At 40.2% G+C, this 25791-nt stretch overlaps 1 protein-coding gene across 1 annotated transcript in view; it reads right to left on the minus strand.

Moving 5' to 3' along the window:
• Positions 1-3479: 3479 nt before the first annotated feature.
• cdyl (chromodomain protein, Y-like) overlaps positions 3480-25791 on the minus strand; it is a 173289-nt gene continuing 150977 nt past the window's right edge. Inside the window, exons 3-7 of the mRNA XM_072560447.1 lie at positions 20696-20952; positions 13937-14109; positions 11692-11902; positions 6745-6888; positions 3480-5145 (exon numbers count right to left, since the gene is read on the minus strand). Of these exons, the coding sequence (XP_072416548.1) occupies positions 4987-5145; positions 6745-6888; positions 11692-11902; positions 13937-14109; positions 20696-20952 (944 nt within the window). The 3' untranslated portion in view covers positions 3480-4986. The remainder of the gene's footprint in view (positions 5146-6744; positions 6889-11691; positions 11903-13936; positions 14110-20695; positions 20953-25791) is intronic.

The following is a 25791-nucleotide window of genomic DNA, read 5'->3' on the forward strand; positions in this document are numbered from 1 at the left end:
AAAGGACATTAAATGAAACAAATAGTTTTTTAAAAATTATCATCTAAAGGGAAGCAGAAACCCATGAATATATAATCAGCCAAGACTAAATGTTACAAAGATAATGAAAAGACAAAAGTAAAGGCTATATGTGAATATGCATAGTACTCACTATCAAGTCAATTAATTGATAGCACATATTAGAATAAATACATATGACCAGAGATTCAGTTTATGACATGACTTCAGGATGACAAGTATTGAGTCCTGAATAGAGTATTATATGATATTCAAGAATCAAATCTAGGTAAATAAAAGGTGGCAGGGTTGCACTGTTAATGAAATATGGCATTTTTGCATTAGGTTAGAGATGACTTTATTCCAGGAGATCAGAATACTCAATCCTACTTTAAGGAAGAATTCCAAGGGAAGACCCAATGTTAGGTTACGAAGAGCAAACTTGAAAAAAAAAACATGGCAGTTCATATGACTGATCAGAATATAAAATGACTAAAACATTAATTAGGACAAATACAGCACAAAAACAAGCTAGGTAGAAACCGAAGAGCAGGTAACAATTTCTATATTCAGAAGAAGGAGGTAGAGTCCATGTTTAGGGATTGAGAATGGAGATAAAGCAATCTTTGATGTAATGAATCCATATTTCATTTGTCTTCAGTACAGATGATCCAAGAAACATTCCTGTAATACTGCAAATCAGGCGGCTGAAAGAAGAGGGAAATTTGGTGAAGTTACAAATACTCTGGAAGTAATGCTGAATGAAGTAGTGGAACTGCAGGCTGACAGGTTTCCTGATCCTGATGGACTTCATCCCTGGGGCAAAAAAAGTTGCAAAGAAGGTAGTTTATGCATTAAATGTAATTTTCCAAAATTCACTAGATTCTGTAAACATTGCTTTCAAGTCTGATGTAACAAACGCATCTGTTCAAAGGATGGAAGGCACAAAGCAGGAATCATGGGCCAGTTAGGTTGACATCTCAGACAATCAATTATTGGTGTTTAGGCAGGCACTTGGGAAATGCTTTTGTCAGGAAAGAGCAAGCATGATTTTGTGGCAAGAAAATGTTAACCAATTTATTCTTTAAAATGAATAGTACTTGATGTGGATAAACGGGAACTCAAATGTACTTTGTTTGAATTTCCAAAAGGCGTTTGACAAGGCACGTGAAAGGTCATCGCACATAGCAGAAACAGTGTTACATACCAGCATGGATAGAAAGTTGGCTACCTGGCAGAAGAGTGTAGCATAAATCAGTCTTTTGTTCTGATTGGCAGGATTAGACAAATGGAGGCCCATAGAGGTCTGTGCTGAGACTTCTTTACAATTCATACTGATGACTCAAATAAGGGGAATGAAGACATAGTAGCGAAATTTACAGATGGCACAACAGAAGGAAGGAAACAATATTGAAAAGAGGATAAAGTGTTGCTCATTGATACAGACAGGATGAAGTGGGAAAATCTGGCAGATGGAAGGTCATGGGAAAACATTAAGTTCTTTGGCACAGAAAATAAAAAGACAGAATGTCATCAAAGCAGAGAATGACTGCAGAATTCAGAGGTGCAGGGCAATCTAGGTGCGTTTGTATGAGAGTTGTAAAATGTTAGTATGCAGATTCAGCAAGTAAATACTGTGTTCTGATTTGGAATCCTTAATTAAGAAAGGATATAAATGCATTGAAGGTAGTTGAGAGATGATTTAGTAGATCAATACTTTGAGCAGGTTGCTCAGATTGGACATGTTTCCACTGGAGTTAAGAAGACTGTGCAGTCACTTGATTGCAATATGCAAGATCCTGTATAGGTTTAAGGTTAACGTGGAAATGGCGTTTCCTCTTGTAGTGGAGTTCAGAACCTTGGGAGGGTACTCACCATTTTAAAATTAGCAGCCACACCCTTTAGGATAGAAATTAAAAAGGTTCTGCAGCTTTGAAACTGTGCCAAAGGTAGTAAAGGTGTATTAATTTATTATTTTTAAAGTGGAAGAAGATTGATTCTATTGCCTAACAGAATTCTACAGTTAGATTAGATTAGATTAGATTAATTACTTACAGTGTGGAAACAGGCCCTTCGGCTCAACAAGTCCACACCGCCCCGCCGAAGCGTACCCACCCATATCCCTACATCTACATCAACCCCTTATCTAACACTACGGGCAATTTAGCATGGCCAATTCACCTGACCTGCACATCTTTGGACTGTGGGAGGAAACCGGAGCACCCGGAGGAAACCCACGCAGACACAGGGAGAATGTGCAAACTCCACACAGTCAGTCGCCTGAGGCGGGAATTGAACCCGGATCTCCGGCGCTGTGAGGCAGCAGTACTAACTGCTGTGCCACCGTGCCGCCCACGGTTACAAGGATTAGATGGGAAAGAGCAATTTGCAACAACTGATCAGCAATAAACGGTGGAGTAGACTCAAGGGATTGAACTGACCTACCTCTATTCCAAGTTCATATTACTGACAGCAGTTTTTAAATTCCAAATTTTATGTAATTGAAATCCTTTTCACCCCAGCATCTGTGGTGGGATTTGAACTAATGTTTCTGCATATTATCTATTGATCATCTGACTTCTGAATTACTAATCTATTAAAACATTAACAGAATCTTATAGGGACCTAAACAACAGTCATATAACATGACTTCTAGCAGAATCATGCAAGTAGTCTGGTGAGGCCCACCCTGACATCAGGAGCAACTTGCTGTCTCTTCTATGCATTTAGAAAGCAACAAGGCAAGTACCTTGCTAGGCAGTAACAAGTTGTCAATTATAGGGATTATAGCTTGTTAAAAATCTGAATAATGCCAAAGCTTGGCTTATTAATATTCAGCTTCCTGTGTTATATGCATCAAACAAGCTAGATGTTAAGAATTCTCAACAAAACTGAACAGGTACCTGGTGACCTCAGCCCATTGCTTGCTCTCCATACTAGCAACGATTATTGTAATTCCACTGCAAGGACATCATGTAACCAGAGACATGCATTCAGTTCATGAAGTAGATCAGGCTGCATTACTGGCCTGTTTGCTTGTATTCACAGCACTCACTCACAGAGTCTTACTTTGATATTCACAACCTCCCTCCTGCTTTTCATTTGTGTATTCCTCTAGGCAGCTGAGAGTGCACTCACCAGAGTGGTAACTTTGAATAAGGCTAGCATAGTCAGCTGCTGTGCGGAGGGAATCTCTCAGTGTAATAATGTCTCAACAAATTGAACTCCTCCTCCTCTGTCTACATGCATCGATCAACTGGTTGCCAAACCAAAACTGCATGTGTGTTTTATTTTCCCAAATCTCAACAATTGCAAAATGCAGTACAGCAGAAACTTCTTCTGCCCGAGTGTTCTGATAATTTCCTAATTAAAATTGCAAGTTTTCAGAGGCCATGGTACAAATTAGCAATATACAACTAGGTAGAGATGAAAGAGGCCACAAGGATAAGCATGAACTGTGCAGAAAAGCACAACAATTTGGCTGCTCGTTTGAATATGAAATATTAGTTTTATTTACCCAGATTTTTTTCACAGCTCATTTTAATTATTAACCTATAAAACTTTACAGATTGTACAGTTTAATATAGTTTAAACTACTGAACAAAAGTAGGTCCCACAGATGCAAAAATACTGTACCAATCCAAAGTAAAGGCAGATTTACACAATGTACAGCTCTCCACTAGGAAGGGGAGGTGATCATTTCTAAGTACAAACAAATAAACTGTACAAAAATAAGATTTAATTTCCATTCATACATTCAGAGAAGATTGCAAATGCAGATATCTATATCCAGTGAGACGTCTGCAAACAGGAATTAGTAACCACTCCTAAAAGGAATGCACAATACTATTTACAAGGGGCACTGTTAAGAATACCGCATAGTGTATCATAAAATAAGCGGACACAAAAATCACCTACTTTTAAAGGTAATTTTTGGAAGGAGTTTTGCTTTGAATAGTGTGCCAAAAGGATTTTTTTTAACTTATTAAATTAAGAAATAATGTTTCTAAAGTGGTACTAAAACATTATGAATACATAAAGCATTTTTGGGTGTAATATATCAATTTTAACAGCAAAGAAAACACAAGCTCTTTCTATAATTTATCGCTCTCACCCAGAAACAGAAGTATAAGTTTATAGTTGATTAAAACAAAGAGAAAAAAAGCCTACACTTTAAAAACACTAAAACTAATCTTTAACTTTGTTTATTTCATATAAGATTCACAAAGAATCACTAATACTGCAAGGCAAGGTTTTTCTTAAAGAGCCAGTGGTTTCTTCATGCTTATTGGATAATAATGTACTAATATGTTCCAGAACTGGGTCAAACATTTACCACACAGCTCCTGAGCACATTTAACATGTACACATAAGTCTATAGATATCCCTCAGAAGAATTTAAGGATTTATATTAGACATTAGATCCACTGTCAGAACTTAGAATTTTCTTTTGATCTTTTTTGTTGTCGAGGTATTTATAATCCTCTCTAGATACCCTAGATACCCATGACCATTCACTTTCTTTTAAAAACAGAGAGTGTTTATTTTTAAATTTAAACCAGCCTTACATATTCTCTATCAGTGAGAAGGAGGCTAGTTATTACCCGTCTTTTTTTCCCCCTCCCCCTCTTAAGCTGAGTGTTTTTCCAAACTTTCCTGTCACAAACATATGCATTTGGATTTGGAAAGCATAGTAATGTACAGTGCAGTAATTGCAAATGACAAAAGCTACAGGATAAACAAAGACAACTGAAAAGTTTGGTAGTGCACACCAATTATATCCTTGTAGCTTTCTTTCCTGTCATCATTTTAGATGATGACAATACAGTACTAGTTGCGATCTTCAGCTTCCATTTTCCAGCCTTTGCTCCTCAGCTTCTGAGCAGATATGACTCGAGAATGTCTTTCTACAGTTTCTCCCATCTCACATTTATAACCCAAAAAGGGACAACCCAGCAGGAAAGAATTTTCCAATGAACAAACATGTATTCAGAATTCATCAATTTTCTTCTGTAGGTATTTCAGCATAGAGTCCATCCCCTGAGAAGAGCTCCAGATTTTCCTCAGCACATCAGATTCATTTTCATTGGTTTGCTCTAAATCCCCCCTCATGGCATTTCTGACAAGAGCTTTGGATTCTTCAAGTACCTGGACAATGCAAAGAAATTCTTTTCAGAGTTATACTACTATTTCATGTATAATGTGAGAGCGCTTGGGGAATGAGTGATTCAGTTACAGCAGCATATTACACAATCTGTGGAGAATCAATCTACAATCTCAGCAATGAAAATCTCCAATCAGTAGGGAAATTGCCCTGGATAAGTTAGCAAAATAAGTTTAAGCTTGCGATTATAATTGCATTGAACATGGGACTATGACGACCAAGTCTGAAATTGCATGGAACAAAGTAATTCAGTCTCAACAAAAAAAGGTCACATGGTCATTGATCAGACATGCTGTTATGAACAAAGTAGCCAGTTTCTATTTATATACTTTTTTCCCTAAGTTTATGCTTCATTAGTTCTGGGTTCAGCTGGAAGTTAGTACTTCATAACAAAGCAGTGTTCCATCTTAGTAACAGTACAGCCCTCTAGATTCAGTAATTTGCATTCTTGCCATGACTATCCATAAATGGTGGAAAAATAAGAAAAAGAAAACTGTTTGATTTGGGAATGGTGTATACCCATTAATCAGTGACAAAAAAATTTCAATTTGGCCAAATTCAAATTTATATATAAAATATAAGTAGGAAAGTAAGTTGCGAAGAGGACATAAGGAGGGAGTAAAGGGATATAGATTAAATGTGTGGCAAAGATCTATCAATCAATCAACTATAACATGGGAAAATGTAAAATTGCCAATTTTGGCAGGAAGAATAAAAAGAATACCATCTAAAGAAAAATTGCTTATAACTCAGATGCAGAAATATCTGGGTGTTTTAGAGCATGATTCACACAAGGATAGTGTCAGTTACAGCAAATTATTAGGACAGCTAATACAATAGTATTAATAACTGCAAAGGGAATGGATTACAAAAGTAGGAAGTATTCCTTCAGTCGTATAAGAGCATGGGTGGAACCATATATGGAGTACTATATACAGTATTAGCAAATGCAGTGAAAGCAGTTGAGTAAGCTCACTAAACTAATATCTGGAATGGACAGGTTGTCTGGAGGAAAAGTTAGACAGCCTAAGCTTAAATGTGTTGGAGTTTACTGGGAAAAGTTATAGGGTGAATGTGGAAAGCATGTTTTCTCTTGTGGGAAAAATCTAGAACTAAAGCTAATTACTTAAAATTAAGGGGTCGCCTATTTATGACAGATATGGGGAGAGATGTTTCATTGGGTGGCCAGTGTTTAGAATTCTTCTGCGAAAGGCAGTGGAAGCAGAGTCTTTTAACATTTATAAGGGAGTAGATAGATTATTAAGAAAGGTTAGCGGGATTGCAGGAATGTTGAGTAATCAGATCAAACAGTATTTGATTGAATGACAGAGCAGGCTTGACAGGATGATGGCCTACTTTTGCACCTTGTTGATATAAAAATGTGAATGGCTGGAACACTGATTTCACACAGAACTGACATTACATTGATATTTACCAACTTAGATTAGCTTGCAAAAACACTCTACATCAGTAACCATTAAAAGAATTGCTTTTTTATACATTTGAGGCTGTTAAATTCTGAAGTAAAATGCTGCATTTTTACTAAGAGACTTGCATATTGGAAGCATCATTTCCTGACTTACAAGGGAATTACATGCGACTAGTTCCTTAATTCGGACCATAACCTCCTGACTGAATGTTCCAGGCCAAAAAACCTGCGATACCAATCCTTTTGCACATGCTTCTTGTGCAGTCAATTTTCGTCCACTGAATAGCATTTCGTTAGCCTGTGGGGGAAAAAAACCCCAGAGAATCTTAGCATACATGAGAAAAAGATTCTGACTAATATGGTTTGAATAAACCATTTATATATAACATTTGCCCTTTACTCAAATATTAGGCTCACACATCTGTACAATCAAAGCTTAGATAGTTATATATAAAAACAGAGGAACCTCAATTATCCAAATACCAATTATCTGAACATTGGATTATCAGAGGGAGATCTCCAGGTCCCGATGGAAAAATTACATCAAAGACAGGTTTCCAACAGTGATCACGTCTTTTGTTTACAGTGATTAAACAGGCACGGTCTCCAAATGACTGCCTGCCCTCTCTCTCCCCACACTTTCCCTGGAGTTCTACACAGGCGTGTACCCTAAACCCTCCTTCCCCAGATAATGTCTCCACCATTGTGTTGTACAGAGCAAATGTGGAACCTGTCAAAAAATTGCAGTAAAAAGTGGTGTGGGTGGTTGTGGCTGCGCGCCCATGTGTGCGCTATTTGGAGACTCACCTCACAAAAGCGGCAGCAGTCTTGATGTTGGTGTACAGTCCTGCTTCCCCAGAGGGGGTGGTGTTGGACAGGGTCAGGTGGGTTGGGTGGGCAGGGAGTGTGTGTGTGTGTGTGTGTGTGTGTGTGTGTGTGTGTGTGTGTGTGTGTGTGTGTGTGGTGTGCGCATGCGCACACGCGCTATTGCAGTCTCCTGAACAAGGAGCAGACTTTAAAAACTCTCAGCCTTAGAGGAAAAGGCATTTAAATCGATTAACCGAATAATCAATTATTATTTCGGTAATTCAATGTTAATAATGATCAACACTTGCTATGCAGGGAAATAATACAGAAGTAGGAAGGTTGAACAAGTTTATTTTTTCCTAAGTTCTGCCTCAAGCAATGGGTGAACACCCAAAGCCTAAGCTTAGACTTTACTACTGAATAATTACGAAGTGAGGAAGGAAAAAGAAAGGCAGGGAGAAGAACCCATTCTTTAAAAAAAAAACACAGATCAGGAGATGGTTAAATGGTGAGAACAGAAATTTACCCAAAAACATTCAACAAAAAAAAAATCAGACGGGACCTATTCTTCTTTAATAAAAGCAGCAAGTGCTGCTGTAATTCAGCAGGTCTGACAGCAGCTGTAGAGAGAAACTGGAAATATTTCAAATCCACTGACCCTTCATTGTTCTGAGAAAGGGTCACTGCACTTGAAACATTAACTCTGTTTTTTCTCTCTACAGATGCTTCCAGATCTGCTGAGTTTTTCCAGCACTGTTTTTATTTCCTATTTCTAGCATCTGCAGTTCTTTGTTTTATTTCACAGCTCTTTTATCGAGTCTTCTCAGCTCATGCTTGCTCAAGTGCAAATTGTAAATAAATATAAAGACATGGAATAGCACTGGTCTTTACTACCCATGAAAATTGTAGTTAAAAGCAGATTTATAGGAAAAATGGTATTTTCTCTCTCTCCCCTCTCATCAAAAGTGTATAAAACAGCTTCAGTGAAATCATCAACAGTCTACCTATTAAAAAAAAGGGTAGCATTCTTTCTTGCTAGTTACCAATGAAATGTGACAACTGATAAAAGGTGTGCCTACTTCAAAGTAGGGAACACTTGTAGTTTAGTTTTTTAAAATTTCAAACCAATGTTGTAGTTTTCAATAACAGTTGCAAATTCCTCGAAACTATTGGCACATCACAGAATATAAAACATGCAGCTTCAGATGGAGTTTATTAATACAAATAACAAGTTGGACAAATGACAATGAATTAAAAACAATGAATTTAAAAAATTGATAAACAGGGTGACACCCTAATATGCTATATATGCACTTTTAGGAAAATTAGGGATACTAGTTACTGATCCAATCCAGCAAAACAAAAGCAAAACAATTGAAAAGGGAAAGAGAGCGCTTCACGGGAAGTTAATCTTTATACAGAAATTGATCAAAACACAAGATTATATTGGGTACTGAAGATAAAAACTGTGGAATCATTTGTCAGTTGAATCCAAAATGGGGAAGGATGGTCGACACCCAGAAACTTTAGAACATAGAACAATACAGTGCAGAACACATCCTTCAGCTCGTCCCCCTACACTATCCCAAAGTCATCCAATGTGCTTATCTAGGATTGTTTAAATCTCCCTAATGTGGCTGAGTTGACTACATTCTTCCGTGAAAGGCAGTGGAAAGTATGGCATTCCACGCCCATACCACTCTCTGCGTAAAGAACTTGGCTCTGACATCTGTCTTAAATCTATCACCCCTCAATTTGTAGTTATGCCCCCTCGTACAAGCTGACGTCATCACCCTAGGAAAAAGACTTTCACGGTCTACCCTATCTAATCCCTTGATCATCTTGTAGGTCTCTATCAAATCCCCTCTTAGCCACCTTCTTGCCAATGAGAACAGGTTCAAGTCTCTCAGCCTTTCTTCAGAAGACCTTCCCTCCAGACCAGACAACATCCTGGTAAATCTCCTCTGCACCTTTTCCAATGCTTCCACATCCTTCCTGGAATATGGGGACCAGAACTGTATGCAATATTCCAAGTGAGGCCACATCAGCGTTTTGTATAGTTGCAGCATGATATTGCGGCTCTGGAACTCAATCCCACTACGAATGAAACCTAACATACCTTCTTAACAGCACTATCCACCAGGATGAGAGTGTCGCTGACTAGGCCAATATTTATTGCCCAACCCATAGGGCAGTTAAGAGTCAACCACAGTGCTTTGGCTTGGAGTCACATAGCCCAGACAAATTAAGGATGGCAATTTCCTTCCAAAAAGGACATTAGTGAACTAGATGGGTTTTTCCAACAATCAATGGATTCAATGGACTCCTAATTTCAAGATTTCTATTGAATTAAAAAGTCCACCATCTGCCATAGTGGGATTCAAACTTGGGTCCCCAGAATATTACCTGGGACTTTTGAATTAATAGTCCAGTTGTAATACCAGAACCATTCCCTCCCCAAATATTTATCCCATATATGCAAGCCATTATTATAATACATGTATTTAATCTTTCCCAAGTTGTTGGAGTCTAATTTTAAAAAATCACAACAGGCTATAAATACACTGCCTGTTTTCAAAAATGTTTGCAGCATCTAGTAAAAAAAAAGATATGCTCAGGCATTTCTTATAGATTGTTTCTCTTAACACTCAGTCATATTGCATGGAAATAGAACCTTCAGTCCAATTCATCCATGCTGACCAGGTTTCTTAAACTCAACTCATCCTATTTGCCAGCATTTAGCCCATATCCCTCTAAACCTTTTCATGTACTTTTTCAATGTCAATTGCACCCACCTCCTCTGGCAGCTCATTTCATACACGCATCACCTTTTGTGTTAAAGGGCCCTTTTGAAGTTTCTCTCCCCACCCCCCACCTTAAACCAATGCCCTCTAGTTTTGAATTCCCTTATCCTAGGGAAAAGACCTTGGCTATTGACCTTACCTATGCCACTCATTATTTTACAAACCACTATAAAAGCTCATCCTATAACCACCTCCATGCCAATGAAAAAAAGATCTAACTTATCCGGCCTCTCAAACTCAAGCCCTTCAAACCTGACAATATTCTGGTGAACCTTTTCTGTATACTCTCCAATTTAATAATATCCTTCCTGTAGCTCAGCCAATTTCAGATTTTAAACCAACAGTTATGACAAAGATAGGTGGAGTTGTGGACAGTGAGGAGGGCTGTTGTCGGCTGCAGAGGGACTTAGATATGATGCAGAGCTGGGCTGAGGAGTGGCAGATGGAGTTCAACCCTGCCAAGTGTGAGGTTGTCCATTTTGGAAGAACAAATAAGAATGCGGAATACAGGGTTAATGGTAGGGTTCTTGGTCAGGTGGAGGAACAGAGGGATCTTGGGGTCTATGTACATAGATCTTTGAAGGTTGCCACTCAGGTGGATAGAGTTTGTAAGAAGGCCTATGGAGTATTATCGTTCATTAGCAGAGGGATTGAATTCAAGAGTCGTGAGGTGATGTTGCAGCTGTACAGGACTTTGGTTAGGCCACATTTGGAGTACTGTGTGCAGTTCTGGTCGCCTCACTTTAGGAAAGATGTGGAAGCTTTGGAGAGGGTGCAGAGAAGATTTACCAGGATGTTGCCTGGAATGGAGAGTAGGTCGTACGAGGATAGGTTGAAAGTTCTCGGCCTTTTCTCGTTGGAACGGCGAAGGATGAGGGGTGACTTGATCGAGGTTTATAAGATGATCAGAGGAATAGATAGAGTAGACAGTCAGAAACTTTTTCCCCGGGTACAACAGAGTGTTACAAGGGGACATAAATTTAAGGTGAAGGGTGGAAGGTATAGGGGAGATGTCAGGGGTGGGTTCTTTACCCAGAGAGTGGTGGGGGCATGGAATGCGCTGCCCGAGGGAGTGGTACAGTCAGATTCATTGGCGACCTTTAAGCGGCATTTGGATAGGTACATGGATGGGTGCTTAATCTAGGATAGAAGTTCGGCACAACATCGTGGGCCGAAGGGCCTGTTCTGTGCTGTATTGTTCTATGTTCTATGTTCTATGTTCTAAATATAAAATGTAATAAAAAAAAGTGACAGTTACCCACCATAAAGGTTATTATATTTTAAAAAGCTATATAGGGAATAACTGGATCAAAATGTAACTCAGGTAACATTAACCATAATTTCCACTCTACACTTAAGACCCATTTAAAGGTTGAATAGTGTTTTATTTTACTTTATCCTTTTATTTCTTTTAAATCTATACATCATAAATGCTCAGTGTTGCAAGCTTCTAAGTATTTTTGATGATTGTAGAGTAATTAGCAACTTACCGAAGCTAACCCCATAATTCTGGGAAATGTCAGTGATGAACATCCATCTGGCGTCTGTCCGAAAGTAGTGTAGGGAGTCTGAAACCATGCTTTCTCATTAGCCCACACCACATCACAAAGAGGTAATATGGAGGCTCCAAGACCAATTGCAGGACCATTCACAGCTACTATGATTGGTTTCTTAAACTGAATAAATGTATTGACAAAGCTCCTAAACAAAAAGAAAACAAAGTCTTCATTCTTTGAATGGTTTCCAGATATGCCAATTTGTGTATTGGTTCGTAAATGGATGGGTTAAAGAACCATTGACCTAAGCACAAATGAGCAAAATTTAAAAATATTTAACAACAGATGTCTCAAAACTCTAGGATTTTAAAAATATTGATGACTTTTTAAAAAAAAAAAATGGGTAGATCAATCCTTGGGTTAATTCGGTGTCTAATTCTGTCAAAGATCTCAGGCATACATTATCTATTTTCAAAGAAAAGCTATTCTAAATCAAGCTCTTAAAATTCCAAATTTGCCCATCATTTGAAAGAACTGCTAAATCAATCAAATGGTTTCATAATACAGTACAAAAACCTCAGATCAATGCAGTTATTTCCAATGTACAAACAGTTTTAATTGACCAGATTTTCACATTTCTTTACATGCGAAATGCACAACTTCAATGACAATGTCGTGCAATGGATTTTCAGAAGGTATATACACACACTACAAAAAAAATACAAAGAATGTAGAAACTTTTGAAGAAAAGCAGAAAACACTTGAAACACCCCTCGCCAGTTAGTATCTGTGCAGATACACAGGATTTTTCAGATGGCACTGTCTCCTGCCCTGCCACCTGAAGATTCAGCAGAAAATGTATCTCCATTGATCACAGAAGCTACACAGCCACTTCATTCTCCAGGAATTATTAATTGGCTGGAAACAGAAATTCCAGCACCTCCAACCCAGGCATAATTCCTGCCTCAGGGAACTGTTGGTTAGTTTGTCTGACAGCTCTGTAGTCCAGTGTCAGCATTGGCCAGGACTAGAATTACAAAGAGTACCTAGATTCTGGATCAGAGCAGGATGACCTGCTGGCTTTGCGCCAAAGCCCCTTCTGGCAGTCTCAAAATTGAGGCTGGTCAAGAGCCCAAAACCCTATTAGTTCCTCAAAAAAAAAATCAATTATATTAGCAAAGAATTACCTTCTTTTAAAACTATGCTGACTAATCCAAACAGTTGGTCCTATCTCCCTGTACAGATTCCGGTAATGTGCCCATTATAGAGGTCAAACTAAAATAAAACAAAGAACTACAGATCTGAAACAAACAAAAACAAAAATTACTGGGAGAAACTTAGCAGCTCTGGCAGCATCTATGGAGAGAAATCTTTATGTTTTAAGCCCTGTATCCCCAATTCAAATCTAGAAACAACTAAGAAAAAGGTGATATTTATGGTGATGGTGGAGGAGAAAGAGGGAAGTGAGGAGTGGCAGATAGGTGGAGAGAGGCTGCCACTTTAATACATGTATCCATGCCAACATTTCTGTCTCAGGCCTGCTGCTGTGCTCCAGTGAAGCTGGACACAAACTAGATGAACACCCCCGCCCACCCCCCCACAACTTCCACTTAAGCACCTTACATCCTTAAAGGACTTAAATTGATGAGTTGATAATGGAGTTCGATCATTTCAAAGCACAAACACACCTTTCCTTGTCTATTACCTACACCCACAGCCCAGTACGGTCATAAAGGAGTTGCTTTCAGAACATCCAATCCGTTCTCAAAAACTCAGTCCTCAACACCAACTATTTATTTTCTTCCTGACTTACTATCAACTAGCTCTTTGTATGCTTATCCTTCTCACTCTCTAAACACCCTCTCCTCCCATCTACTCATTCCTTTACGCCATCCCCAGGATCAGCATAAACATCATCTTTCCTAGTTGTTTCTAATTCTGAAGGATCACAGGTCTTTGTTTCTCTCCACAGATGCTGCCAGACCTGATGAATTTCTCTAACAATTTCTGCTTTTGTTTGATATTGAGATCAGATTGACTGGCCTATAATTATTTGGTCTATCCCTAACTCCTTTTACATAATGGTAAAATATTCACAGACCTCCAATCCTTTGATGTTTCACCTACAGATATTTATAATTCCTTCCGATACGGAAGATCAATCAAACTAAAATATGAACACTTCACAGATACTGCCGATGAGTCCAGCATTTTCTGTTTTTATCTTAGAAACACATACCTGATGGATTCAGTCATTTTTGTACTCTCCCTCTTTCGGTCATCTGTTAAGCGTCGAATGAAATAAATAAAATCAAGACCACAACAAAAGACACTTCCTACAGCACTCAGTAAAACCAATTTACTATCATCAGCTGCTGCAGTGTTCAGGGCACTTTGCATTTCCTTCATTACCTGTGAAAAATACAAAAACCTTAACTGACTTTAGCCAACACAAAATTTTAATTGCATAAACACTTAGATGATTCCATTCAACATTTAAAAACTTGTTTTGCTGGTTTCCTAAAGAGACTTGTACCTCATCCCTTAAAGCAACTAATTGAAAGAAGTTAAAGACACTGATGACACTAACTGGTACAAACAGTGCTGTTTCACTGGTGGAAAAGAACTGCATGCTTTCAGTTGAAATATTTCCTGCAAAAGACTGTGGCCTTCTGACACTGCAATATGCAAAGCTGCAAATTTTGTGGTAACTTTGTAAATCCAGGAAAAAGTATTTTCTGTGGAGACTCCCCAAATTCCAAATATAGCCTCAAACATCTCCTACTCTTATCCTAACAAAAGAAGGGGAAACTCATCAGGCAATTTATGACCAAGCCCAAAGCTATATCATTTAAAAATAGCAGATGATTTGACAGGATATGCCAAAGTACCCAATGCATATGCAAAATGCACTTCAAGTGTATTCTTTTAAAAGAAAGTGTGGGCAAAACTGGCTGGGGCAGCATTTATTGTCCATTTCTAATTATACTTAAGGTGATGGTAGAGATAGTGGGCGGCACGGTGGCACAGTGGTTAGCACTGCTGCCTCACAGCGCCAGAGACCCAGGTTCAATTCCCACCTCAGGCGACTGACTGTGTGGAGTTTGCACGTTCTCCCCGTGTCTGCGTGGGTTTCCTCCGGGTGCTCCGGTTTCCTCCCACAGTCCAAAAATGTGCAGGTCAGGTAAATTGGCCACGCTAAATTGCCCGTAGTGTTAGGTAAGGAGTAAATGTAGGGGTCTGGGTGGGTTGCGCTTCGGCGGGGCGGTGTGGACTTGTTGGGCCGAAGGGCCTGTTTCCACACTAAGTAATCTAATCTAATCTAGAGAGTTGCCTTCAAGAATTGCAACGTATGGGGTGTAGGTACATTGGACTATACCAAAGATCCAATTTTTATTATATTTAAAAATCAGTGTCTCAAGACTTTGAAAATTTCACTTGTGAGACATGGGTATTTCTGACTCATAAGCATTTACAGGATTACTCATCCCTAATTACCCTTGAGGTGGTAGTGACCTACCTTCTTGAACTACTGTAGTGTGCTGTAGGTTTAACCTGCAATGTCCTTAGGGAGGGAATTCCAAGCAAATGTGAAGGAACAACAAAATATTTCCAAGTTAGGACGGTGAGTGGCTTGTGTGGCAGGTACAACTTCCCTTGTATCTGCTGGCCTTGTCCTTCTAAATGGCAGTGATCATGGGTTTGGAAGATGCTGCTATCTAAAAGGAACACTGGCAAATTTCTGCAGTGCATACTGTAGATGGTTCATGCTGCTTTACTGAGCAGAGGAAGTGGAATTTGTGTCAATCAAGCAGGTTACTTTGTCCTGAATGGTGTAAAGCTTGTTGTATTGTTGGAGCTGCACTCATCCAGGCGAGAGGGGTGTATTATAAGAGTCAGATGTACAGCATGGAAACAGACCCTTTGGTCCAACCTGTCCATGCTGACCAGATGATATCCCAACCCAATCTAGTCCCACCTGCCAGCACCCGGCCCATATCCATCCAAACCCTTCCTACTCATTTACCCATCCAAATGCCTCTTAAAATGTTACAATTGTACCAGCCTCCACCACATCCTCTGGCAGCTCATTCCATACACATACCCTCTGTGTGAAAAAGTTGCCCCTTAGGTCTCTTTTATATCTTTCCCCTCTCACCCCTTTTGATATATGCCTTGCAGATAACGGTGAGACTTCAGCAAATCGGGTGGTGACATACTCACCACGGTATTCCTAGCATCTGATCTGCTTTTGTAAGCCACTGTGTTCATATTGGAGTCCCTGGTAAATAGTAACCCCCAGGATGTTGATAGCGAGGATTCAATAATGGTAATACCACTGATGTCAAGGGGCAGTAATTAGATTATTTCTTGTGAAGGTGGTCATTGCCTGGCACTTGTGGTTGCCACTTGTCAGTCCAAGCCTATCCAGATTTTGTTGCACTTAATCAAGAGTATCTGAAGAGTTGCGAATGGTGCTGAACAATGTGCTGTCATCAGTAAACATCCCCACTTCTAACCTTAGAGAGGGAAGGTGGCTGAAAATGTGTTGCTAGAAAAGCGCAGCAGGTCAGGCAGCATCCAAGGAACAGGAGAATCGACATTTCGGACATAAGCCCTTCTTCAGGAATGAGGAAAGTGTGTCCAGCAAGCTAAGATAAAAAGTAGGGAGAAGGGACTTGGGGGAGGGGCGTTGGAAATGGGATAGGTGGAAGGAGGTCAAGGTGAGGGTGATAGGCCGGAGTGGGGTGGGGGCGGAGAGGTCAGGAAGAAGATTGCAGGTTAGGAAGGCGGTGCTGAGTTCAAGGGATTTGACTGAGACAAGGTGGGGGGGGGAGGGGAAATGAGGAAACTGGAGAAATCGGAGTTCACCCCTTGTGGTCAGATTTCTCCAGTTTCCTCATTTCTGATCTCTCCGCCCCCTCCCCACTCCAGCCTATCACCCTCACCTTGACCTCCTTCCACCTATCGCATCTCCAACGCCCCTCCCCCAAGTCCCTCCTCCCTACCTTTTATCTTCGCCTGCTGGACACTTTCCTCATTCCTGAAGAAGAGCTTATGCCCAAAACATCGATTCTCCTGTTCCTTGGAATCTGCCTGACCTGCTGCGCTTTTCCAGCAACATATTTTCAGCTCTGATCTCCAACATCTGCAGTCCTCACTTTCTCCGACAGAGGGAAGGTCACTGATGAAGTAGCTGATGGTTAAGCAGAGGACACTACCCTAAGCAACTTCTGCAGAGGGATGTCTGCCCTCCAACAATGATAACCATCTTCCGATGTGCCAGGTACAACTCCAACCAGTTAATTTCTGCCCCTCCCCCAATTCTCAGTGATTCCAGTTTTGCTAGGGTTCCTTGATGAACACTCAGTCAAATGCTGCCTTAATGTGATGGGCTGTCATTCTCACCTCACTTCTGGAATTCAGCTCTTTAATCCATGTTTGAAGCAAGGCTGTAATATCAGGAGCCAAATGGTCCCTGGTGGAACCCAAAATGGGCTTCAGTGAACAGGTTGCTGTTAAGCAGGTGCTGTTCAATAGCACTGTTGATGACACCTTCCATCACTTTGCAAAACTTGACCTACTCTTGGGAAATAAGGCAGGGCAGGTGACTGGAGGTGTCATTAGGGGAGTACTTTACAGCCAGCCACCATAATGCTATTGCCTTCAGAAACAGAGACAGTATATTCCTGTTAGGGTGAAAGGAAAGGCTGGTAGGTGTAGGGAATGCTGGATTACTAGAGAAATTAAAGTTTTGACTAAGAAAAAGGAAGCAAGCATATGTCAGGTATAGACAGGAGACATCAATTCAGTCCTTAGAAGTGTACAAAGGCAGTAGGAGTATACTTAAGGCAGCAGTTAGAAGGGCAAAAAGAGGACAGGAGATAGCTTTGGCAAACTGCGTTAAAAGGAAAACCCAAAGAGATTTTATAAATACATTAAGGACAAAAGGGTAAGTAGGGAGAGAATAGGACCCCTCAAAGATCAGCAAGACAGCCCATATGTGTAGTCACGAGAGCTGGGGGAGATACTAAACAAGTATTTTGAATCAGTGTTTACTGTGGAGAAGGACACGGAAGATTCCATGCTGTACATCTCTGTGACTCTATAAAAATGTGGGGAAATAGATGGGGACATCTTGAAAAAAATGTCCATATTACAGAGGGGGAAGTGCTGGATGCCTTGAAACACAAAAGTGGATAATTCCCTAGGACCTGATCAGAAGGTAGGGAAGTGATTGCTGGGCCCCTTGCTGAGATTTTTGTATCATTGGTAGTCACAGGTGAGGTGCTGGAGACTGGAGGTTGGCTAATGAGGTGCCACTGTTTAAGAAAGGTAGTAAGGACAAGCCAGGGAACTATAGACCAGTGAGCCAGACATCAGTGGTAGTCAAGTTGTGGGACAGGATTTCTACATATTTGGAAAGGTAAGGACTGATTAGGGGTAGTCAATATCACTGTGCGTAGGAAATCATGTCTCACAAACTTGATTGAGTATTTTGATGTAATAAAGAGGACTGATGAGGGCAGAGCATTGGACGTTACCTATATGGATTTCAGTAAGGCATTCGACAAGGTTCCTCATGGGAGATTGGTTAGCAAGGTTAGATCTCAAGGAAAAGAGGGAGAACTAGCCATTTGGATACAGAACTGGCTCAAAAGATGGAAGACAGATGGTGATGGTGGAGGGTTGCTTTTCAGACCGGAGGCCTGTGATCAGTGGTGTGCCACAAGGATCGGTGCTGGATCCACTAGTTTTCATCATTTATATAAATGATTTGGATGGGAGCATCAAGAGGGATCGTTAATAAATTGGCAGATGACACCAAAATTGGAGGTGTGGTGGACAGCGAAGAAGGTTATCTCAGATTACAATGGGATCTGGACCAGATGGGCCAATGGGCTGAGAAGTGGCAGATGGAGTTTAATTTAGATAAATGCGAGGTGTTGCATTTTCAGAAAGCAAATCTTAGCAGGACTTATACACTTAATGGTAAGGTCCTATGGAGTGTTGCTGAACAAAGAGACCTTGGAGTGCAGGTTCATAGCTCCTTGAAAGTGGAGTCGCAGGTAGATAGGATAGTGAAGGCAGCATTTGGTATGCTTTCCTTTATTGGCCAGAATATTGATTACAGGAGGTGGGAGGTCATATTGCTGCTGTACAGAACATTGGTTAGGCCACTGTTAGACTATTGCGTTCAATTCTGCTCTCCTTCCTATCGGAAGGATGTTGTGAAACTTGAAAGGGTTCAGAAAAGATTTACATGGATGTTGCCAGGGTTGGACGATTTGTGCTATCGGGAGAGGCTGAATAGGCTGGGGCTGTTTCCCTGGAGCATCAGAGGCTGAGGAGTGAACTTATAGAAGTTTATAAGGTCATGAGGGGCATGGATAGGATAAATAGGCAAAGTCTTTTCCCTGGGGTCGGGGAGTCCAGGACTAGAGGGCGTAGATTTAGGGTGAGGGGGAAGATATAAAAGAGACCCAAGGGGCAACTTTTTCATGCAGAGGGAAGTATGTGTATGGAATGAGCTGCCAGAGGAAATGGTGGAGGCTGGTACAATTGCAACATTTAAAAGGCATCTGGATGGGTATATGAGAGGAAGGGTTTGGAGGGATATGGGCCAGGTGCTTGGCTCTGTATGCAACATCCTTGTAAATCAATACCAATAGGTAAGGAATTAGGAGAGAATGAGGGGGAAACTTTAGGATGTGGCATCCAGTCAGTGCTGGGGTGAAAGAAAGTTGGAGGAGGTAGAAAAGGGGAGGCTCAAGAAATCAGAATTCAAAATTCAAGGAATGGTCAGTTGTAGTGGTGAGATGTTTTAGAGGTAAGCGAGTTATATAAACAAAAGGCAAAAAGTAAATCGAGCTGTGACAAATACACAAGTACTTAGGAACACAGGAAATAGAAGCCTTTCAGCCCACTCAATCTGATGCACCTTCCAAATAGGTCATGTCTGATCATCTATCTTTACTATTTATTCCCCACCATCTTCATTTCCCATGATGTAATTATTAAAAACTTCATTCTTTCATGGGCATCATTGGCAAGGCTAACATTCACTACGTAAACCTAACTTTCTTAAACGGAGATGCTTGTTCAGCCATTTCAGATGGCAGTGAAGAAGCAACCACACTGTTACAAATCTGGAGTTATATGTAAGCCAGTCCTACTAACGATGACAGATTTCCTTCCTCAAAAGGATATCAAAAGGACTTATCAAAACAATAGTACCTGATAAACAAGGGGCTACTTGTACTTTGTGTTTACATGCTATTTGAATGTTTGTGTAGAACAAAATGACAAGATTTGGATGTTATAGTTTTGACAATTCAATATCTGCTGCAACAACTGAACCCAAATATTTTCTACCAGAAAATAGGCATCTAAATATTTCAAAGGGAACTGTTTTTCCTTCAATACTGTTTAATATCATAGTTTGACCTCCAGGTGGTGCATAAAACTAAAACCAGACAGACTAATCCTTAGGGTTCATGCATACCACGGCATTTCCCTCATCACTTGTACATTCCCTTGAAAGGATATCCAACTGCCATATTACTCACAATTTTAATTGCACAAGGAAGACTCCGCTAACAGAAACTTATAATTAGAAACATAATAATCATGAATAAATGTGCATGCAACTTTCTTTGGATGTGATGACAAGTTGAGGCCCTGTTTGCCCATGGTACTGTTCCAAATGAGTGAGGAATTATCCCTTGTCAGAATCAATATTTATCCTTCACTTATCACAAACAAATTGCTGTTTGTGGGAACTTGCTGTGCGCAAACTGACTTTCACATTTCTTAAATTAACAACGGTGACTGTACTTCAAAAATATTTTAGTAAGATGTTTTTGGATATCCGGTTGTGAAAAACACTAAAAATCATTAACTAAATCTCCTGTGCTACAAAATAACTTAATGAGGAAGCAACAGTATTTGGAACAGATTTGTGGTTCTTCCAACAAAAATAAAAAATGTTACTCACCTCTGGATTCAAGGAATTATTTTCTGATGACTTGGTGGAAAGTAAAATGTGCGTAAACCCGTCTTGTTTCCTGACAACAATATCCCTATATCGGTAGGCACTTTCTGTTTGTCTTACACTGAATCTTAGTCTCTTATCAAAAGGTTGGTCCCGTCTGTCATCTATAAATTTCCTTTTGTGTCCTGCAACTCCTGTTACTGAACTTTGAATATTGGCTGTACCATTAGCTCCCAAAGCATCCAAGAAAGTAGGAGTACCTGCAAGGAAAAAGAAAGATTTTTTTGTTGTAAAATCTATCAAAAATGAACAAGTGGATGTCTTATACTAATATTTGTTTAGGATACGCAGATTTAACAACTGACTGGCTGCTCTTGAAAAAGGCTCCAGAGCAATCAAAATCAAAAATTATCACCTAATACTGAGAACTTTAATCATCAGGAATGATCACAGCCTTTTCTCACAACAGATCAGTACATTTGTGTGTTTATGGCTATTAGGGACAAATCCAATTCAAAACGTCGAACATGATCTCAATATCTTCATAGATTCCAAGAGTGCAGTTTGGTATTTGACACCCAAATGTATTTTTCTTTCATTGGATTATTTAAGATTTACTTCAATCATCAGTTTCAGTTTTTAAACAAATAATGTATTCAGATTTGTAAAAGGTCAGAGATGCATTGTAAGCATTACATCATGCTGACTCAAAAATACACAAATTCTATAACAGCTACGAGTTTGTACAAGCATCCAGTCACAAAGTGGATTTGAGTTGGAAACTTGAGTAGCTGTAGTTCGCCTGCATAAAGACATATCAATAGAACTGAGTAAAGGCCTCAATTTGTCAAACAGTGGTGATGTGATGGTGTTCATAACCGACAAAGGAAGCTACCAACAAAGATGCATCAATCTGTTGGCCTAGATTTAACCTTTACTTATGTTAGTTTGAGTATGGAGTGAAGTCAAGTGGACGTTCAGTACTCTTAAGCAGTACAGTCCTTTATCCAAAATTCTGAAATCTGAAAAGCTCCGAAGTGTTTTTGTGAATTTTTTTCTGCATAACAAGGTTGTTTGGCATGTGAACAGCTGATCCAACTCCACACCGACTCAACCCACTTCACTCAGATGTGACATGGCGGTGTGGCCCAGTACTGGCAGGGGTCAAGTGTGTCTCAGCGCTCGTACTAGTCGTACATGGGTGGCTATTCACTGTGTATTTTTTACACTGAAAATGTTATTTATTCTGAAATCTGAAAAACAACTGCCCCCAAGGATTTTAGATAAAGGACTGTGTATCCGTATAAGCAGAAATTCTCTCACAACAAATCAGGAAGTCAAGTTCACAATTACCCTGCACTTTTAAAAACGTTGCAGTTCCAGGACCAAGGAGGTTCCTCAACAGCAGTTATGACTTGTTGTGGCATTGAAAATCTCATGACACCTCATTAACAAAGCACACTTTAGTTTATTTCTTCAAACTGTAATATTAGTGCATGAATAATTTATTTTGTCAGTTTCAGGATCTTGAATTGTATGCTGCAGAGAATTCATCAGCACACCTATTGAGAAAAATTGAATTACTCATTGCAATTTCTGGATTCCCACTTTTAATTGTGCATGTGGAAACTCCAGAAGCTGCTCAGTTTCAGAGGCAAACGTGGCAGCAAGTGCAGACTGCAAAATCCAGGCTAATAATCACTGCATGTACCAAGCCATTTGTAAGTCTTCTTCTACCGTGGGAAATAAATAAATGGCTTACACCTCTGATACTGAAACTTATGGGCCCTATAGGATTTGTTTAATCCTATAAACAGCATCTTGTCAAGCTCAAAAGCACTTTTTGCACGAAGAGAGCAAGTACTTCTAGAACATAACAGCGCAGTACAGGCCCTTCAGCCCTCAATGTTGCACCGCCCTACTTCTGTTGCATCAAAACCCATGCGGCTGAGCATTTCCCATCTGCAATCAGGAATCTGGAGCTGTTGGAATTTGACAGTCCCATTAAAAAGGGATAAGAACATATTTACCAACACAAATGAAGAGCAAGGGTAGACCCATTTGACCCTTTAAGACTGCTTTGCCGTTCGATAAGATCTTGTCTTGACTGTAGACTCCATATTCCTGCCACCCACCTCAACTCCCCAGACATTTCACGAGCTTTTCATTAAAATTGCAAGAGGTTTACCTAGAGGAATTCAACCCTGCACCCGCAACCAGCCTCCCACAAAATTACTCTATCACACAAAAAAAACACATGCCTGTCAGCAATTGGAGCGGGGTGATGGGGATAGGACAGAGATCTGGAAGACCCTAGCCTCAGACTGGCACGTAGTTAGTGGAGTTTGACTCAGGTCATTTCTGTCTGGGAAGAGGAACATGTGAGCATTTCAGCAATTTTCTTCACAATAGAGTGCCCCCCTCAGGCTCTGCACTGCTTGCTCCATATCTGGAAAGAACTAGAAGCAGTGCTCTAAAATTCAGTTCCATCACAAACTTAGCTGGAAAACTGCATCCACTGGACTGGTCTACCTGCACCCGAAAGTCAAAGCCAATCTCAGAACTTGGTATGCATGCACTCTTCGATAAGAAGCAAAACAGTCGTCAGGAACTGTGAACCCCAGCACCGTAACAGTGACATTACTGCCCTGCAAGAGACCGAAGAATAGGCAAAAGAGCAGCTAGGGGATGAAGGTAGTGGTTATGCCTTGTTCTCAAGGAGAAAAACCAGAGGATTAACCCGGGAGACATGGAATTGGATTCATAATCTGAAACAAACTCAAACATAAACTCTGAGCTCCTGTTAGCATCAACAATTGTCTCTTGACTCTCCACGTACAGCTTTCTCAATTGTGAAAGCCTGCGCTCCAACCCTTGATGCCAATGAGTCCAGAGAAGGCCTTTACTCCAGGCTGGACACCTTACTCACTAACATATTAAAGGAAGACAGACTATCCTCCTTGGGGACTTCACAGCCAGGGTTGAAATCAACTCAATTCTGGAAAGGAGATTCTCATTATTATCAAAAATTGTGAAACAACAGCTGGTCATCATCATCGCATTGTTCTGTCAAAAAGACACGTTCAAAACTTCTTGGAGCAACCCGCTGCCATGTGTCCAACCATTTTTTGATCCCAAGACCAAAAGGATACTCTCATTACCAAAGTGATGACTGCTGGACAGACCACTGACTCATCCACTCTCTGCCCAAATGCCACCAGAAATAGTTGAATATGAAGAATCAGTTCAGAAAAAAAGTCAACATTGAACTGGTCCAAGAGCCAAGCAAGTTTGCAAACTTCCAACAATGCCTTCACCAAAATCTCCAAAAAAAGAGTGTTAATTTTTGCTGGAGTGGAAGCAATCTGGGAAGAGCTGAAGACAGTCATCATTTCATGCTGTGAAGGACCTAATCGGCTACGAGACCAGGAAACACCACCAAGACTTGTTTAACAAGAATGACCAAATTATTTAAAACCTCAGCAACAAGGAGGCAAGTTCCCTATGCCTGCCAAAACAACATCACCGGCAAGGCAAAGAGGTGAAATCAAACAGCAAAGGCAAAGGCAGAGTTACAAAAGTAGTAGGGAAATCTAGAACTAATGGTGGACTAGGAAAACTAAAGAGTTGCAACCCATTGACGACAAGCACAACATCCAGCTTCTTCAGTGCCAAGGTAACAAAAAGACCTAACACCCTTGGCCTCAAACCAATGCAGACTAAGAATGGAACCCTTTTGAGAGGCAGATAAGACACTTCAAAAAATGCTAAGCCACAATACAATCGTAGATGAGAACAAGTTTAAGGAAATTCCCCAATTTCCCAATGATGATCTTGGGCCACTGTCTAGCGTGGCACATATAAACAGATGTAAAATGGAAAACCTACAGAAATAGAAAAGGATACCAATGGAGGTTTTTAAACTTGGAGGACCAGAGCTTATCTGTCAGCATCTGGAGGGGTATATGAATAGGAAGTATTTAAAGGGATATGGGCAGTGCTGGCAAATGGGACGAGATTAGGTTAGGATATTTGGTCGGCGTGGACGAGTTGGACCGAAGGGTCTGTTTCCATGCTATACATCTATGATTCTATCTTCATCAACCATTGCTGAAAATCTTGGACAAAGAAAAATAATCCCTGGTGATCTCCAGGATGCTGCCATCGCCATCGTCGTCTTCTTCAAGAAAGGAGACAAAATGGACAGTGCGAACTACCAAGGAGTTTCCTTAATTTCCAGCTCTGAGAGATCACTGCCCAAGTCCTTGCTACCACATTCTCCCCATCACTGAAGAAATTCTACAAGAAAGGCAGTGGGATTTACAATCAAACCATGGAATTATGGACATGATTTTTACTGCTCAACAGTCAAGAGAAATGCCAGGAACAAGACGAACCACTCTACAATGGCCTTAAATCAATCTGACCAAAGCTTACGAGTCAACTGGGAAGTCTATGGAAAACCTGTCATGGGTAGATGGTCATACTCTCTAGCAAGTGACAATGACACCGAAATACAGCCTCCCTACTTTTGCATTCCCCTGACAATAAGTGTTAACATTCTATTAGCGCTCCTAAGTACCTGCTGAATCTGCAACCTTTTTAATTCATGCACTCGTACATCCAGATCCCATTACATCTCAGAACTCTGAATCTCTCATTATTTAGCTAATTCTAACACCAGTGGTTAGATTACTGGGACAGGTTACACCTGAACCAGGGTGGGACCAGCGTTCTTGCAAACTGCATACATTCGGTTCTGATATAAAGCGGTAGTCTTGTTCCTATGCAATCTTGTGTTAAGAAAAAGTCACGCAACAACCACAACATTTAAACTAATGGGGCCGATATCACAATATAGCCAGTATAGGTAAGGAAAGTTCACGTTCTACAAATAATGGTCTCAGTTCTTCAATCACATTAAAGCCAATTCATATTATAGCAGAACCAACTGTACTAATGAGTGGAGATAGGTTTAAACTAAACGTAGTGGGGAAATGGATCAAATAAATGTAATACCTGCAAATATTACTGCATATTGACATTACAGTTAAGAAAGCACACCAATTTCACTACTTCCTCAGAAGTTTAAGGAAATT

Source organism: Chiloscyllium punctatum, chromosome 41 (genome assembly GCF_047496795.1).
Source record: "Chiloscyllium punctatum isolate Juve2018m chromosome 41, sChiPun1.3, whole genome shotgun sequence".
NCBI classification, from domain to species: Eukaryota; Metazoa; Chordata; class Chondrichthyes; order Orectolobiformes; family Hemiscylliidae; genus Chiloscyllium; species Chiloscyllium punctatum.